The sequence below is a fragment of the Ahaetulla prasina genome, chromosome 7 (assembly GCF_028640845.1).
Source record: "Ahaetulla prasina isolate Xishuangbanna chromosome 7, ASM2864084v1, whole genome shotgun sequence".
Classification (NCBI taxonomy): Eukaryota; Metazoa; Chordata; class Lepidosauria; order Squamata; family Colubridae; genus Ahaetulla; species Ahaetulla prasina.
This window is the reverse complement of record NC_080545.1, coordinates 30,537,544-30,556,717: the sequence shown is the minus strand read 5'-3', so window position 1 is coordinate 30,556,717 and position 19,174 is coordinate 30,537,544. Positions and strand designations below refer to the sequence as shown.

General features: G+C 40.0%; 1 protein-coding gene across 13 annotated transcripts in view; it reads right to left on the bottom strand.

The window, feature by feature from the left end:
• Positions 1-19,174, bottom strand: part of LOC131201703 (ankyrin repeat domain-containing protein 26-like) — a 168,523-nt gene that overhangs the window by 64,309 nt on the left and 85,040 nt on the right. For all 13 annotated transcript variants that reach the window (XM_058189803.1, XM_058189806.1, XM_058189802.1 and 10 more), the window contains 4 exons: positions 16,212-16,353; positions 14,378-14,668; positions 13,736-13,980; positions 302-548 (listed from right to left, as the gene is read on the bottom strand). In XM_058189803.1, coding sequence (XP_058045786.1) covers positions 302-548; positions 13,736-13,980; positions 14,378-14,668; positions 16,212-16,353 — 925 coding nt within the window. The remainder of the gene's footprint in view (positions 1-301; positions 549-13,735; positions 13,981-14,377; positions 14,669-16,211; positions 16,354-19,174) is intronic.

Below are 19,174 nucleotides of genomic sequence, written 5' to 3'. Positions count from 1 at the left end.
GAACCACAAAACAATCAAATTTGATTTTTAAATAATATTCAAAATTTCAATCAGTATTTTTAAGCATTCCATAGAGCCTATCTATGCATAATTTTATTGTTAAACTTCCATTAAAAACAATAGAAATTAAGATGTTAAGTATTTGGGGTTTCATTGTTTTTCTTAGAAAAACCCTATGCCTAAGACAAGGTAAGGAGTTAAACAAACAAGATTGTTTGCAAAATGAAATAACTTTTCACTTAAATATAACCTAAAGTTAGAACAGAAATTACAGCTTAGAATGACATTCAAAATTACTAACCTTTGCTAAATAAGCTTCCACTCTGTTTTTTGAGGCTAATGCAGTTCCCTTTGTGTTCAGGAATCCTCCTCCAAGATTAAGAGATTTATTTAATGCTAAACTGTTGCCAAGATTTCCCATCTGAACTGTTTCCAGGACAGGACTTGAAGAAAGGCTTCCACTTATAAAGCTGTTGGCAAGTAAAGACTTGTTTTTGTGACGCTCCTGATACAGTTGAGTGTTGGCTTCTGCTAATTTTGCATTAACTCTGCAAAAGGTTTGGAATAAATCAATTGTTAAACAAGATATCATATTAGAATAATAATGCACTTATTTTTCTTAGTACTTTTATAGTCTTTTTTAACATCCACTATTGCGTTAAAATCCCTGATTATGCATCTATTTTTGAAGACTAAAAGTACTAAGAAAAATAATAAGAAAAACATATTACCAAAATCATACTTTGAAATGATATTAGAACTTAATCTCCAGAACATATGGAAAGAAACACACGGGACAAATAGCCAGTATACATTTTATTCATATCCACACCAGTCCTGGTCAAGGATCGACATGGGGTGGATGACATCAGAACTGCGAAATGGGACAGAAGAAATAGAAATAGAAGCCAACAATTGGGCAAACCATAACCCACTAAAAATAAAATGGAAAAGCCAGATATAAAAAAAGAGGTGGACAATAATCAAAATTTATTAAAAGATAAAGAATATAGACAAATGCTAGAAAGAGAATTGACACTATTTTTATGGTAAATAAAAAAAAAGACACATTGTTACAAAACCTGTGGGACACCACAAAAGCTTATATACATGGATTAACAATAGCATATATGGCTAGAAAAACTAAGAAAAGAATTTCAACAAAAGAAGCTAGAGGAAGAACTAGCGGAATTTGAACTACAGAAAGAGCCTCAAAATAGTAAGAAAAAAGAAAAAAGAGATTTCATAAAACTCAAATTTAATTTGACTGCACAAGAAGAAATGGCACAGAAAGTTAAGTTGGCAAAACAAAAATTTTTTGACCACATGAATGAAACAGGATCCTGGTTAGCACATAAACTAAAAAAAGAAAAAGGAAAAAGAATAATACATCAATTACAAGATGAAAGAGGAGTGATACAGTACAGAAGGGAGGAAAAAAGGAAAATAATACAAAAATTCTTTATGAAGCTATATTCGCAAAATGATATAGCAGAGGATAAAGTTAAACATATATAGAGACAGTGAACATAAATAAAATCACAGAAGAGCAAAGAGAGATGTTAAACGGACCAATAACCACAAGAGAATTGGGGCCTGCATTGAAAAAAGAAAAAAATAACAAATCATCAGGCTGAGATGGAATCCCAGTTGAGTTATACAAAAATACACAAGAAATATTAGAATGGATAATATTAGAAATATTTAATGAAGCTCTTGAGGCGGCCAAATTACCAATAACATGGACAGAAGCACTTATAACCCTTGTTCCAAAAGAGGACACAGATCATCAACAAATCAAAAACTATAGGCCCATTTCACTATTAAATACGGACTACAAAATATTTGCATCGATAATATCAGAAAGAATTAAAAGAATTTTGAACGAACGCATCCACTCAAATAAAAATGGCTTCTTAACAAGACGACAGATGAAAAACAATATGAGGATTTTAATGAATACACTAGAGTACTACGAAGCACACCCTGAAAAACAAGCTGCACTAGTTTTCCTAGATGCCCAAAAAGCATTCGATAATTTAAATTGGAAAGTTATTGTTACACAACTAAAAATTATGAAATTTGGGGGAACCTTTGAAAAGATGGTAGAAAATATTTACACTAACCAAGCACCTAAGTAATAATGAACAATGACATCACAGAAAAATTTGATATAACAAAAGGAGTAAGACAAGGATGCCCATTTTCTCCTCTTCTATTCATCCTAACCCTAGAGACACTTCTGATAAAAATTAGAGAAGATCAAGATATAAAAGGTTTAAAAATTAAAAAAAAATACTTCAAAGTCCAAGCATTCGCAGATGATCTAGTATTCATATTAGAAGAACCTTGAGAACCTGGACCTAAATTAATTCAAGTAGAAGAATTCGGCAAGGCAGCGGGGCTTAAAATTAACAAAATTAAAGCAAAAATAATAACAAAAAATCTCAAAAAAAAACAAGAAAGCGAACTGGAAGAAAAAACAAATATGCAAGTAACTAAGAAAACAAAATATCTAGGAATTTGGCTAACAGCCGAATGTTCCTCAATTAAGGAAAATAATTATGATAAAATATTACAACAAATAAAAAAAGATTTAGAAGGTTGGAAAAATTTACAATTGTCACTTACAGGGAGAATTGGATCCATCAAAATGAACATATTACTGAGAGTATTATTCTTATTCCAAGTTATACCAATAAAACCAAGGAAAACATTTTTTGAAGAACTAAATAAATTAACCACAAAATACATTTGGCAAGGGAAAAAACCTAGGATCAAATTAAAACTATTGCAGGCACCAAAGACAAAGGCGACTTCGCATTACCAAAGCAGGAAATATATTATCAGGCAGCAGCATTAATTTGGGTTAAAGATTGGATTGAACTAAAAAATAAGAGGGTCTTGGCCATAGAAGGACATGATCTACAATTGGGATGACATGCATTTTTATGGGATTAAAAACATAAATCAAACAGTTACTTCCAAAGACATATAATTAGGAATGCATTATTACAGACCTGGCAAATAATAATAATAAAAAAAAAACCTACACAAAAATTGGTTGCCACAATGGAAGTGCTGAAATATCCAAATTTAACAGACATAGATAAAGTAATAAGGTATAAGGATTTGATAAGGGAACAGGGAAATTTAAAAACCAAACAAGAATTAGAAGACCAGGGTATAGATATAGACTGGTGGACATACACGCAGATTCAGTCCAAATATAGAAAAGTTATAAAATTATATGAATTTCAAAATGAGCAGCAGGAATATTTACTGAGATATAAGATGGAAGATGAGGTGGTAAAAGAGACAATGATAAGATGGGCAAAAATTTTTGGACACAGTATAGAACTGGAGAAATGGAAAAAATATGGGAAACAAATGTGAAATTGACCATGTTAGCAGCATACAAGGAAAACCAGTACAAGATGTTTTATAGATGGCATCTCCCACTGGCGAGATTTACTAAAATGTTTCCAAATTCATCACTGATTTGTTGGAAATCTAAAAAATCTTATGGAACATATTATCATTTATGATGGACGTGTACATCTGCAAAAGAATATTGGACTAAAATAAAAAAATGGCTTGAAGAGATAATTGAACACCATATAGACTGGAAACCAGAACTGTTTTTATTGGGAATACTCTCTAGAAACTATACCAAAGAAATACAATATCTAATCTTACATATTATAACAGCAGCTAGGATAACATATGTGCAGAATTGGAAAAGCAATATTATACCAAAAGAGGAAGAGGTGATAAAGAAAGTCTTGGATTGTGCGGAGATGGACAAATTGACGAGAAAGATAAAAGAAAAAGATGAAACAGAATATTACTTAATATGGAATAAATAGTATAAATGGCTAGAGGTCAGGAAGAGCAAGTAAGAAGGATCACTAATATGCCACTATATAGACCAGGGGTGTCCAAACTACGGCCCGCGGGCCAACTGCAGCCCGCGGGTCAGTTTTTATTGGCCCGCAGCAAATTCTGAAAATATAATTGAATATGGCCCGCACATGGCGCTTGAGCTCAACTCTGTAAAACCCCGTTAGCATCCCCTGAACACGCTGGCCAGCCCTACCCCCCCTTCCCCAAGCAGGGCAAGGTCAGGGCAGAGGCCCCACTCCCCTGTGCGGGACCCCTGGACCCCGCAAGCTCCTTACACAACCGCTCGGCCTGGGTCGGGTCTGCGCGCGGGGCGGGCGATTGGCGTTCCCACGCGGGCTCCACATGCTCGCTGGCTGGCTGGCAGGCGCGGCCCCCACCCACCCACCTACCCGCCCCCCACCCCACCCCACTCGGGCGGACGGGCGGGCGTGCTTCAGCCGCCCGCATTAGGCTCCGTTACAGCCTGGCAACTCCCTCCCTGCACAAAGCCGGAGTGGCTGCCAACGGCTCCATTAGCCGCGAAGCAGCAGCGAAGGCGAGCTGGTGTCGGCCGCGGCTGAGTACTTGGCATCCCGCCTGCCTCCCGCGGGCCGCCCCCTCGCCCTTCGCCGGTGCCGGATGGGCAGAGGATGAGGAGAGATGGGCCAAGCTTGCGGGTACTCCATCCTCTGCCGGAGCCAGCAGTACCAGCCCGCTGCATCTGACCTGTGAGTTTGGCCGCAGGCATCCCTGTGCGGAGTTGGGAGACTTCGGGGGAATTGGAAGAAGGGGCAGAGGAGGAGGAGGAAGGGACGCCCGCAGGACCAAGACTGGGAGCAGCCTCGTCCGGAGGGGGTGGGTGGGAGCCGGCAGGGAGGAAGGGAGGCGGGTCGGAGCCTCCGCGAGTGAGGCGACTTAAGCAAGGCAAGGAAGGAGTTGGGGAGACGCGGCGTGGAAGAACAAAAGGATTTGCCGGAGGTGGGGATGGGGACTGAAGGGGGTGGGCAGCGAGCAGCCCGCGCCGCTTTTCCCCGCCAGTCAAGAACACGCCGCGCAAGAGGCAGCAAGGAAAAAAAGTTTTCCCGTAGGCAAAAAGATGACACGGGACGCGGATTGCCGCCTGGAGCTGTCACGTGGCCCAGGTGGCCAGGGACACCTTCCCACGCAGACCAGGGTCGCTCTAAAGCGGCCTGGAGAGACCCACTTGGGCGCGCGGTCAAGAAAATCAAGAAAAAAAGTATTGTACGTTACTTCCTTTATCAATCACCTTGCTGACATTTGCAAAGAAAAGTATAATCAAAAAGTATAAAACAGTAGTCCGTAGTGCAATTTTGTGACTGGATCAATTGAGGTGCCACTGAAGGTGTCTTCTTACTCTTGGTCTACAGAAGCCACCTTCTGAGGTCACACCAGGTCTCTGAACATGGGTTTTGTAAGGCTGACACAGGGCTGATAGCGGGAAAACTCAGGCAAAATTGTCTTTGCGTGGTAAGCGGTTGTGTGACTGCAGAAAGTAACCCCCCCCCATTTCATATTCCTGTAAAACACAACGTCCGCAGCTTGCAACAGGGTGGATGTAAAAGCCCGTTTTGACTCAGACACAGCAAATTGAGGATGTAGTTTGGCATCAGGCTACATTAGACTGGGTTTGGTCCTACACAGAGTTCTTGATCTCTGTTAGAAATACACAGTAATCATGTGTCAATATGTCACCTCTTGTGTGTGGCCCGGCCACACATGAATTTACTAGGCTTATATACTGTTTGTTGTCCAGCCGCATGCCTTTCTGAATAATTATATTTAAAAATATTACATTAAAATCAACATAACACAAACACACACGTACACAAACATAGAGATACACACGCACATATATATAACTCACACACATATAGTATACTTAAGCCTAAACTGTGCATAGGGACTACCCAGACGGCTGAAAAAAGTGATTTCTGACAGGTTCTCACACTTTTGACCAGTCCTCACACTTATGACCGGTCATCATTTATGCCTGTTGCAGCATTTTGTGCATAAGGACTACTCAGAGGGCTGAAAAGTTATTTTGACCTGTCCTCACACTTTTGACTGGTCCTCACACCTACAACTATCTTTACATTTTGCACCCTATCTTGTAACCGTGGTGAAGAGAAGCAGTTGTGAAATGAGTGATATGGTTGTTAAAAATGCTGCAATGGGCATAAATGTGAGGATGGTCATAAGTGTGAGGACTGGTCAAAAATTACTTTTTTTAGCCCTCTGAGTAGTTTCTATGCCCATAGCCACATCCACTCAGTCACATGAGCAGTTAGCCACACCCACCAGTCACATGACCACCAAGCCACACCCCAAAATAAGCCACGCCCACAGAACTGGTACGAAAAAAATTAGCCCCCCCCCCCCTGTTCAATGGTGTGGCCCGGGCCTTTGCTTATTTTTCTGTATTTGGCCCTCACCAAAAAAACTTTGGACACCCCTGATATAGACAATGTATGTAAAGTAATATGTATAATAGATAAAGAAATGCATGCATAAATAAGGAACAAGGGAACCACAAATATAAATATATGGAAAGACAGGGAGAGGGGGGGAAATGTGAATTTTAGAAGAATACTGATATGAAACTGTAGTAAAATGGAAATTTATGTTTTGTTTGTTTCTGTTCTTGTTTTTAAAGAAAATAATAATAAAAATTATTTAAAAAAAAGAATAATGATGCACTTAATAGCATAAAAAGTCAGAACTCCAGGCAAAATGTAATGTAACCTGTTCCAGAAATGTATCTATCCAGAGCCTTAACCAGTATAAATAGAGGCTTCATTATTGTGTTCCAAGTTCTGGAATGGTCATTAAAAAGCAACACTTAACATAACATAACATTACAACAGAGTTGGAAGGGACCTTGGAGGCCTTCTAGTCCAACCCCCTGCCCAGGCAGGAAACCCTACACCATCTCAGTCAGATGGTTATCCAACATTTTCTTAAAAATTTCCAGTGTTGGAGCATTCACAACTTCTGCAGGCAAGTCGTTCCACTTATTAATTGTTCTAACTGTCAGGAAATTTCTCCTTAGTTCTAAGTTCTTTGATCAGTTTCCACCCATTGCTTCTTGTTCTACCCTAAGGTGCTTTAGAAAACAGCCCGACTCCCTCTTCTTTGTGGCAACCCCTGAAATATTGGAACACAGCTATTATGTCTCCCCTAGTCCTTCTTTTTATTAAACTAGACATACCCAGTTCCTGCAACCGTTCTTCATATGTTTTAGCCTCCAGTCCCCTAATCATCTTTGTTGCTCTTCTCTGCACTCCTTCTAGAGTCTCAACATCTTTTTTACATCGTGGCGACCAAAACTGGATGCAATATTCCAAGTGTGGCCTTACAAAGGCATTATAAAGTGGTACTAACACTTCATGTGATCTTGATTCTATCCCTCTGTTTATGCAGCCCAGAACTGTGTTGGCTTTTTTCGCAGCTGCTGCACACTGCTGGCTCATATCTAAATGGTTATCCACTAGGACTCCAAGATCCCTCTCACAGTTACTACTATTGAGCAAGGTACCACATATACGGTACCGGTGCATTTTGTTTTTTTGGCCTAAATGTAGAACCTTACTTTTTTTCACTGTTGAATTTTATTTTGTTAGATAGCGCCCAATGTTCAAGTCTGTCAAGATCTTTCTGTAACTGGAGGACTTCCGGTATGGCTCCGCTCGTTGAGAAGCAGCTTTCATTAGGCTGCTAACTCCCTAGTCTGTAGAGCTGTCAGGACATCGTAATTCTGGTCCAACAGCTTGGAAATCTCTTCCCTCAGGCAAAGAGGGAGAGATGAGCATTCAGGCTAAAGTTGAGACACCCAAATATAGCCAAAGAAAAAGCTTCTGAGGCTTGCGGGGAGCTCTCCTTCCATAGCCTGATAAGCTCCTGGCTGGGGGAGGGTATCTGCCTTTCATGGCAGACAAAATGTAGCGTCCAATTTCCACGGCAGGAATTGATTTATGATGGATTGTAACGTGGACGGAGCAGAAACTGGAGTTCTAGCACTTGTTTGTAAGAAGATTGCAAGCCCCTGAGGATATATTTGCTGCAAAGATAGGAGAGAAGAAAGCAAATGGCGGTTTTGTGGAATGTGTGTACTGGAAATGAAAGTTAAAGAAATGCTTACTAACAGCTAGTGTCGAATTAGAAGATATATAGGAAGATACTGATTAAATGGAAGAAACGAGAATTTTATGATTTATATTTTTTCTTCTTCTTTGGGATTATAGTGTTTTAGAAGAAAAGTTTTTTGAATTTTTCTTTTTGAATTTTTTTTTTTTGGTCCGTTAGGTTATATTTTTAAAAAATGGCTTTTAAGGAAATAGTACCAAAAGTCATTAAAAACTTTGAAATTTCTTCAGTTCAGATTCAAAAATTAAAAGAAGAAATCAAAAAGGAATTAAGAAATTCTTTACAGGAGTTTTTGGAGAGTCATTTTTTAGAAATAGATCAAAAATTTGATGAAATAGAGAAAGAGATGTTGGATTTTAAGGAAGTGGTGGAAGAGCAGAAGAGGGAAATGAAAATGGTAAAGGATGCAATTGCGCAAATATTAAGCTCTTGTATTCAGATGGAAGATGATCTTGCAGAAATTAATAAAGCTAATTTAGAGTTGCAAAGGAAAATAGAGGAAATTCAAAAGAATCAAAACAATTGGAACTTAGATAATAAGATGGAAGATATACAGGCAAAGGTAGATAGGGCAGATGAAGAAAGAGTAATATTACAATATAGATTAATGGAATATGCTATAAGGGTGAGGGGTTTGAAGCAAAATAGGAAGGAAAATTTAAAAGAGATTTTTACGCAAGCCTTTGCTCAGATAAAGGGTGTGGAGCCAGAAGATTTTGAGATTAATATTGAAAGAATTTATCGTGTTAATTCTTGGTGGGCAAGACAAAATAGAGTACCGAGGGATGTGGTTATTTCTTTTACAACTAAAAAGGTTAGGTATGAAATTTTGCAAGCCTTTTATAAAAATAAATTTCAAATATTGGGACAAGATATAAAAATGATGAAGGAAATTCCTCCTAAAATGTTAAGAAAGAGAAGAGAATTTGCTTTTTTAGTGGATGAGTTTAAGAAACATCAGATATATTTTAGAGGCAGAAAGTATTTTCTTAATTCAGTTATGAAAGCGAGACATTTTTATATTAATGTTTTAAAGAGTGGGAACCCTTTGTTGTTAGATGCTAAGTTAATTGGTTTGGAAATGATGGAAAATAGAATGGGAGAGGGGAGGAATGTTTAAGATGTGAATATGATGATTATGGTTCATTTTTGGAATTGATTTGTTTAGGATATAAATTATAGGATTTTTGTTATTTGCTATTTGTATGGTATAAACCTATGGGATGATATTATTTAATTGTGAAGGATGGAAAGTAAAATTTATGAATTTAGATAATGTTGTGGATGTAATGATTTTAACTGTTTACTGTTACATTGTGGATGTAACTTAAATGATTATTTGTTTTAATTGACACGTTTATAGACAGTAAAAGTTATGAAGTTAAGTTGGAAATATTGTATTTGAGAGACTTTATTCGTAATGATATTTGATTGATGGAGTAGTATTGGAAGATCGGACATTGAAATGTTATGACAATTGAAGAAATATATAAGTGATGAGAATTTGAGTTCGAGAAGCTGGATTGTAATTTAAGAAATGGACTTATGAAATTTGAAGGAATATACAAGTGGGGGAAAAATTTGAATTTGAGAAGATGGACTAATTTTAAAAATGGATTGTAAGAAGAAGTAATATGTGAAGTTGGTACTGTTTCTTTTCTTTTTTCTTTTTTATTACTCTTTCTTATCTCTTTATTTTTATTGTGAAGGGATTTAAATTTATGATTGTTGGTCATAATACCCGGTATTTGCTCTGGGAAGTCTGGGGGGGGGGAAGGGTGAGGAGGGCGGAAAGGGGGGGGGAAATGATACATGGATTGATTATTGATGTACAGTAATTTTTGAAGATATGAAATTAAAATTTAAAATGATATTGGGGATGCTCGACTGCCATTTCAGAAAGAAAAGGAGAGAGGAGGAGTAGGAGGGAAGAAAGTAGGTAGGAAAGAGTAGAGAAGGAGGAGGGGAATAAGAAGGTTAGATAGGGTGGAAGAAGGGAGGAGTGGAGAAGGAGGAGAGGAAATAGTAAAGTGAAGGAGATGAAGGATGGGAAAGTAGTAGAGGGTAGAGAGGGAGGTTGTGAAGAAAGGAAGTGGCAATCGGGCAGGCCTGAATTAGTAATAAATAAAAATTAATGATTAATGATGGATAATAGTTTGTACATAAATATGATGTTGGAAAATGGAAATAAAAACTATTAAAAAAAAAAGATCTTTCTGTAACTTGAGCCTATCTTCTGGAGTGTTGGCTATTCCTGCCAGCTTGGTGTCATCTGCAAATTTGATGAGTTCCCCATCTATCCCCTCGTCCAAGTCATTGATAAAGATGTTGAAGAGTACTGGGCCTAAAACAGAGCCTTGGAGTACTCCACTGCATACTTCCCTCCATGTGGATGTAGTTCCGTTGAGGACTACACGTTGAGTGCGGTTGGTCAGCCAGTTACGAACCCATCTGGTGGTGGTGCTGTCTAACCCACATTTTTCTACTTTATCTAGTAGTAGGTTATGGTCTACTTTATCAAATGCTTTACTGAAGTCCAAGTAAATTATATTGACAGCATTCCTCTGATCTACTAATTTTGTCATTTTGTCAAAGAATGCGATAAGATTAGTCTGGCATGATCTGTTTTTGACAAACCCATGTTGGCTTTTGGTTATTACTTTGTTTGCTTCTAGGTGTTCGGTGATTCGTTTCTTGATTATCTTTTCCAGAATCTTCCCCGGTATTGAGGTCAGGCTGATAGGTCTGTAGTTTCCTGGATCTGTTTTTTTTCCTTTTTTGAAGATGGGAACTACATCAGCTCTTTTCCAGTCCTCTGGCAGCTCCCCTGTGCTCCAGGATCTTTGAAAGATATAGTTCAGTGGTTCTGAGATCCGTCTGCCAGTTCCTTCAGAACCTTGGGTGTAATCCATCCGGTCCTGGTGATTTGAACTCGTCTAGGGTAGACAGGTGTTCACTTACCATTTTCTTCCCTATTTTAACTTGTGTTTCTAATCTGTTTTTGTAGTGCTGTTTTGATAGGTTGGATTGTTTTTCCTTTTGTGTAAAGACAGATGCAAAATATGAGTTAAGTAGATCTGCTTTCTCCTGTTGCTTGTCATCTTCTTGCCACTTTCTCCCAGCAATGGGCCAATTGTTTCCTTGACTTTTTCTTGTTTTTAACATGTTGGAAGAAGCTTTTTGTTATTTTTACTTTTGTCGCTAGCCTTTGTTCATTGTGAGCCTTAGCTTTCCTCACTTCATCTTTACAGGCTCGGGCTGTTGCTGATATTCTGCCTTAGTTATTTGCCCCTCTTTCCACTTTTTATATTTGTCCTTTTTGTCTTTCAATTTGTCAGATAGTTCTTTATGCATCCATGCTGGTTTCTTTTGAGATCTATTATTTTTCTTCTTCATTGGTATTCTGTTAGACTGCGCTTTTATAATCTCACTTTTCAAAATTTCCCAAGCTTCTTGAGTCGTTTTCCCCCGAGGATTCTCATCCATTGAATCCTTCTCAAGCTCTCTCTAAGTTTATTGAAATTAGCTCTCTTAAAGTCCAAGACTCTAGTTTGACTTTGTTCTACTACTTGTATTTGCTTAATGTCGAATTCCAATATTGCGTGGTCACTTGCCCCCAAGGTTCCTGTAGCTTCAACACCTTCTATCATTTCATCTCTGTTAGTGAGAATTAAGTCCAGTATGGCTGATCCCCTTGTCACCTTCTCTATTTTTTGTCTGCTAGGTTTGTTAGGAACCTGTTGGATCTTCCACTTGGTGCAGAATTTGTTTCCCAGTTGATGTCAGGGTAGTTAAAATCCCCCATTACTACTGTGATGTGCTTCCTACATACCTTAGTTAGCTGACTAGCAAAAAGTTCATCTACTTCCTCTGTTTGGTTGGGTGGCCTATAGTATAGACCTATGGCAATATCGTTTTTCACCCCTTTTATATTGACCCAAATACATTCAAGATGATTTTCATCATTGTTGTGCTCTATTTCTGTAGAGATGTAGTTATTTCTCTTGTTTAACTCTCTTATTGTCCTAACAATTTTCTCTATCCTTCTGCGCTAAAGTAAGTTATATGTCCAGGCACAGTAACCCTGTAACAATTAGAATCTTAGTTGGAAGTGGGTGAGGATTCTGGAAAGCAGAATATGAAGTCTTTCTTTTCCTTGATTTAAAACCTCAGTATAAATTATTACTAGAATGATTGGATCGGACAGATCCAAAAAGACTGGGATTGGGCCAGGACTTGGTAAACATGCTTAAAAGCATCCTTAACTATGAAAGCTTACTTAGGCTATCATTCTCTGTGACTTTAGAGCATCACTCTCACACAGCTCAATCTATCTCAAAATTGTGGAGAAAAAATACAGAAATGTACATTGCCTTCTGAGTTCCTGAAGAAAAGGCAGGATACATATCTAAAAAATATATCAATAAAACACAAGGGGAGACATTTTATTCTTAATGCAATGTATCTCCTGCCATAAAATATTAGTCAACACCTATTGGAAATCCTTAACATAGTAATTGTTTTTCTTTCTATTTTTTCTTTTTCAATTAATGTTCAATTTTTCAATGTCAATGTTCCATTTAATTTGCAAAACAAAATACTCTTTCGCATACCTGTGCAAATTTTAAGTATGCAACAATCAATAATTTATGTAATGGTACAAAAATCATATGGGTGTTATAGTTTTCCTAACAAGCTAGATTTCCAAGTTCGGCATTAGAAATTATACATTTAGACCTTTCAAGTGAAAGAGAAATAAAGCAGAAGATTGCTCAGCTTGGGAGGGTGGGGTGATATAATTTATACTAAATCAAATCTAACCATCACTTTATAAGATAGATGAAATCTATTTACCTTTCCCTCATTCACAGCAAGAAAGCAGCAAGATTCTGTTCATTTCATACATTAATTAGGATTAGATAAAATACCTTCTCTCCAATTCTATCAAACCCTTCTCTTGAAGCTGACAGGAGTCTAAAAGAATCACCCTTGTTTTGGAGAAAACTCTATAGCTGAAAAATACAAGCCTGACAGAGTGCATTCTCCAGGCCTAATCAAGTATGAGGGTAAAATCTATCTGAACAATGATAAAATATTAGGGATTTATTTAGCCAATATCCCACTTCCATTTTCTTTTATATTTCTACAAGCTAAACCCCTGAATATTTAAGTCTTCATCATATATTTCAAAAAGAACTTTATTTGCAGAATTATATTCTGAGATTACAAACAGAAGTATAAACAGAAAGGTTATTTTCCTAATGTATTTAACTAATCTGAAGAAATATTTTCCGCTTTACTACTATATTTAATAGTAAATGTTATCAAATATAAAATTAAATATTATATTTAATATTATACATTCTATATTAATATTAGTTTTAATATTTTATTTTAATGTCCAATGTTATAGTTGTTTTATTCTGTTATTTTTGGCATTGTAAGACACCCAGAATTGCTTAGTAGTAAGATGGGCGGCCTACAGATTTACTAAATAAATACTTAAATGTTGCTGTTACCATAGGGTAACTTTGAAACCATTCAACAGAATGCTTTGCATTAACCAGGCAGGTATCGCTATCATAGTGAGATTACAATACTAAAATTTTCTTTTCATATTGACATCCAATCTGAAATAAATAAGCAAAAATACAACTTTACAAGAATTGAAACATTTTTTACTTACCTATCCAATTTGCTCTCCAAAGATTTCCGTATTTTTAGTTCTTCTGAATACTTCTTCTGAAGTTCTTTATATCTTTCCAATTCTGTTTGTGTAGATTCTTTTTGTAATATGCTATCTTGATGGCTTTTTTTAAATTTGGCCAACTCTGATTCTAATTCTTTAATTCTGTTCTCCAATTGATTTCTCAAAGAAGCATCACTAGTAGCTCTTATTTGTTCCAAAGTTTCTTGAGAAGCAGCCTGTGTCTAATTCAAAAAATGTATAATTTAGAAGAAAAATCCTTGCTGTACACCCAAATCTTAATTACATCATTTACTGAGAATATATTGTCTGAGTGTAGCAACCTGATGAAATCAAAATGTTAAGCAATTTTGTCAACAAAATAACTTGTCAATTATTTAAAGGAGCCAGTTTGGCCTAATGACTAAGGCACCAACCTAGAACCCAGGGGACTGTGAATTATAGTCCTGTCTTAGATGTGTAAAAACCAGCTGGGTGATTTTGGGCCAGTGATTCTCTCTCAACCAACCCACCTCACAGATTTGTGCATGTGCAGAAAATAGGAGGAAGAAGGAATAGCATATATGTTTTCTGTCTTGAATTAGTGATAAAAATAATAAAGATAGGAAATAAGTAAGTTACCTGCAAAAAGAAATTGACTTCTTCCAGTTTTTGTCTTATCTCTTGTTTAGCTCGTTCTTCGATCTCTCTCTTGTGTTGTTCCACTTGGCTGAGAGCTATTAAGTTACTCTGTACTTGACGTCTGAGATTAGCTACCTCTTCTTCTAGTTGCAATTTGCTTTTTTCTATTTTTTCATGCTTCTTATGGAATATCTTCATAGATGCTAATTGTTCACGCAGTTCACAAATGGTAGATTCCAGATGGGTATTTCTTGTTGACTCAACCTCCAAACGGTGAGAAAGTTCATCAATCTGAACAAACAAATAACACTTAAAGAAAAAGACTACCAGCTTTTAAAAATACATATAATCCCCTGGATAAGAGGGTTTCTTCAGCGAATTTTCACCAGAACGAATTTATTCAGAAATTCAAAACTGCAATCAAAAACAGGCCTCTGTAGCCATGTGACTTGGATTCAGTCATTGATGCAACAGCCGCTATTTTTAATTCTGTGTCTTGCCTGGCCCGTTTGGGCTTACAATTCAATTTCCAGAAGCCGGCAAGTTTTTTTTTTGTTTTGGTCCTTGGTCACATGGCCAAACAAGATCCCATGTCTTTCAATCCAGCCCAGCTCCCAGGGTTTTTTTTTTGTGTGTGTTGTTTTTTTGATGCTGCATGGAAGGGCCACTGCTGCCTGGGCTTGAGAACTGTACTGTAGTGCTAGAATTGCTTCTCTAAGTATTGTAAAATATTCTTTTTTTGTTACTCTGTAGTACTGTACTGTTTGTTCGTAAGCAATTTGGGAATTGCTCTGCTTTTTAAGTACTGTACAATACTTTGCAAACTACAGTATTTTTTGTAAGTACAGTTCTTTGTAAACTTAAAGTTTGTTTGCATTTGCTTTAAAACTGCTTTAGAAATGCTAGCCAACCTCTACACAAAGCATTCTATAATGTGTATTATAAAGCATTTAAAGCATTCTCTAAACTGCTGATTTTCAAATTTGCAAGCTACTTATGAGTTTTTGGATTTTGACTGGAGAGGCTTGTGCTGATTAGGACAGTGTTTTTTAAAAGAGGTTTTAAATCTTAATTGTCTCCAGAAGTTGTGGGTGCCCCATCACTGGAAGCTTTTAAGAAGAGATTGGATAAGGGATTTATCAAAATGCTCTTGTGAGAGCAGTGGATTGGACTAGATAACCTCAAGGTACCTTCCATCCCAGTTACTATTGCAAGCCAAGAGTTCTGTAAAAGCCCTCCCCATTTGATGATTTTTTTTTGACTTATGAACCTAATGGGGAGGCTTCATAAGGTTCATACCTCAAGGACTACCTGTAAAGCCAAGTAATAATTATGTATATGCCCAAGGATACTTTGGTGGCGGATAGAGAGAGGTAACAGCTAAGTGGACCAAAAATATTTTAACTAATACTTTATTTATTAAATTCATATGTCTCCTCCTTTCACCAATAAGGTGACTCAAGCAGCATGTAAATTTAATAAATTTTAGTTAATATATTCTATGTTCAACTGATTAAAATGATTTCATTGTGCATCAAATGAAAGTCTAAAAAAGGCAGCCCAAATCACCATTAATCACTTAAATGAAAGAAGGCCAACAAGAAAGGGAACCAGTTGAGACTGCTCACAGGTCCAAACCGAAGCAGCATTTCACAAAAGAAGCAATTTAAAGAGGAAAGTCGAATAACAGTTCCCATTGTACTGTTTTATTTACAGATGATGACTAATACTCTGAATTGGGCTTGGCGCTTATCCTTCACTAGTACAAGGACTATGTCAATGTTATCATGTAAGAATGAAATTTAAATACATCAAAGTAATAACTGGTACATACCCTTTTTCTTAGTTTTCCAACTTCATTGTCGATTTCTGAATATTTATTATTTATTTTTCCATGTAAGCTGATTTGCGATGAACTTTCTCCACTCTCAGAACCTTTTAACTTCTTTTTGGTTATTTTTAGAACTTTTTTTATACTGCAAAGAAAAATAAATTTTACTGCAATTGTTTAAAGTATACTATAAATCAGTGATGGCGAACTTTTTTGGTGTTGCTTGCCAAAAGTCCGAGCGCGCGAGCGTTCCTGCGTGCCAGCACCCATAATGTAATGGGCGCACCCATTTGCGCATGCGCACATGACCGCCCACCACACTCCCCGTGCGCATGCATCCCCCACTGTGCATGTGCGCGCCCCACTTTTTCCAAGAGAGCCAGTACGCCTCATAACGGAAGACAACCAGTTACCGGCCTGTTCCCTGGCATGACAGCTGTTCCCCAGCCAGCGGCAGCACTCTCAGCCCCGCCACTTCAGCAGCACCATGCGCCCGCTGGGGAAGTTCACCCCTCCACCTCGGGCCCTTCATGCAGCCTTCAACCAGGAGATATGTCACCCAGTGCAGCGCTCTTCCCTGAGGGCTGCCTGCTCATCCACCCGCCAGCTGGACTTGGCTGGAAGCAGCATGTCACCTTGTGTCCATCCTTGTCCTCCTCCTGCCTGGCTGTTGGTTCCTTGACACAAGCAGAGGCTGCTGGTTGGAGCAAGGGGAACTACAATTCTGGGCTGCTGCAGCTGCGAGTACCAAGGCATAGGTAGAATTGGAAGAACAGGTTGCGTGGCTATGGCAGAAAGAACCGGAGCAACACCCAGCAGCTTGGATGAGAAGGTGTGAGCGAGGCGACAGCTGCTCTCCAATTTGCGGGCTCAGTTACTGGATGAGAGCAGCCGCCACCTCGCTCATGGGTGCAAAGTGATGCGCTGCTTCCAGGCCAGTTTGGACAGGGACCTGAGAGCCGCATGGGACAGCTTGCCCGACAGAACTATGGCAGAGCCTTAAAGCTTTATCTGCCGCCTTGCCTCTGGGTGAGGCCCCTCCTCCTCCTCTCCCCTTCCCCTTCCAGCAGTGTACTGTTTTTCCAAACACCCGGGCCAGGCCGGGGAGCAATTCCCAGGAAGGTGCCCCAATCGAGAAGGCTCAGGGTATATCCCGTGGCTTGCATAAACTGCTCTCTCCCCTTTCAAAATAGCCCCCCAGCACTTCCCTCGGGAACCCAGGGCCGGCAAGCAGTTCTTCTTCCAAGAAGTGGGGGGGGGGAGAGGCCGGCGCGCTGGCGGAGATAGGCTTTGGGTGTTCGTTCTGCTGCGACCCTGAACCCTTGCCTGGACTCCTCCCCGCGGGGTCCCGGGCTTCCCGGCAAGTACCCTGCGCCTTTGCTGCCTCAGTCAGAGCCTGGTTCCAGAAGTGGCCCGGGGAAGTGCAGAGGTCAGGATTTGCTTGGTAAAGCGGATGCTGCGCAGGGGGCATAAGGCAAGGTGCTGCCACCCGAAAACATTGTTGCTGCGATCTCAGCAAGCATTTTCGGGCGGCAGGACTGCAATCCCCTCCCCGACTTACAGGCGGCAGATCTAGCCAGGAGGAAAGAGAAAGTGAATGTGCAGAGAAGGAGGAGGAGGACGCGCAACTCTGCAATGTGTATTTCCAGGAAGGAAAGCTTTCTCCTGCCTTCTCTGATCTCCACACTTCCTCCTCCCCATCAAGTCCTACTTTCTCCTGCCTTCTCCGATCTCCACAATTCCTCCTCCCCATCAAGTCCTAGCTTTCTCCTGCCTTCTCCAATATGCACAATTCCTCCTCCCCATCAAGTCCTAGCTTTCTCCTGCCTTCTCCGATCTCTACACTTCCTCCGGAGATCTCCTGAGATTGTGGCAACAGTGTTTTTGGGTGGCAGTGCCTTTCCTTAGACTCCCTGCGCAGCACCCATCTCACCAACCGAGTCCTGACCTCTGCGTTTCCCTGGGCCACTTCTGGAATCAGGCTCCGACTGAGGCAGCAAAGGCACAGGGTGCTTGCCGGGAAGCCCGGCATCCAGCAGGGAGGAGTCCAGGCAAGGGTTCGAGGTCGCACAGCGCCAGAAACCGTGGTGCTCTTGTTTTTCCTCTGCAAGGAAAATCTCCAGGCAGTGGAGATTGTGGCAACAGTGTTTTTGGATGGCATTGGGCATGCGGGGGTTGGTGACGGGCCCAATCCGCACTTGACCCCAGCTGCTGTGCTGCCCTCCAAGCCAGGCTGTCTGGCCGTACGCTGGGGAAGGAGCCGTGGACGGGGCAGCTGCCTGCCCTGTCAGCAAATCTGCCCTGTGCGCTTGAGCCGGCCAGTCGCTCTTCCCTTCTCCCTGCAGCTCCCACTGCTGTTGCTCTTCTGGGACAGTACAGCTGCGCAGGAGGAATGCAGCCCAGGCGACCCGTGCAGCTGGTTGATCGAGCCAACAGGGTTGTTTCGGCCCTGCTTTGATGGCAGCCACAGGATCATCTGCGCAGACAGCCCAGCACCACCACCCCACCCTCACTGGCTGCTGGTCCACCAGTGCTCCGGACCACCTGGAACCGCACAAGAAGCCCTTGTGGGCAGGGAGGGAAGGAAGCTCTGGCTTACGTTGCTCTGCTCCCTTAGGAAGCGACTGCCAGGATGCCCTCTCTGCATGTTTTGGCACGTGCGCCTGTTGCTAGTCTTTGCGCGCATGCATGCCAGAAACCAAACCAGCTGGCTGGTGCGCATGTGCACTCTGGAAACAGGAAGATCATCTTCCTGGAGCACGCATATGCAATGGGTAGCTGCTCTTCTGGTTTTCGTCATGCTGGCCGATGCACCAGAACCCAAAAGAGCAACAGGCCACGGCTCTGCGTGCCACTTCCAGCACAAGTGCCATAGGTTCGCCATCATGGCTATAGATGCTATAGATTTGCTGCACAATTCTATCAGGCTGAATGAGTGGAAAGAATTTGAAAAATAATGATTTACT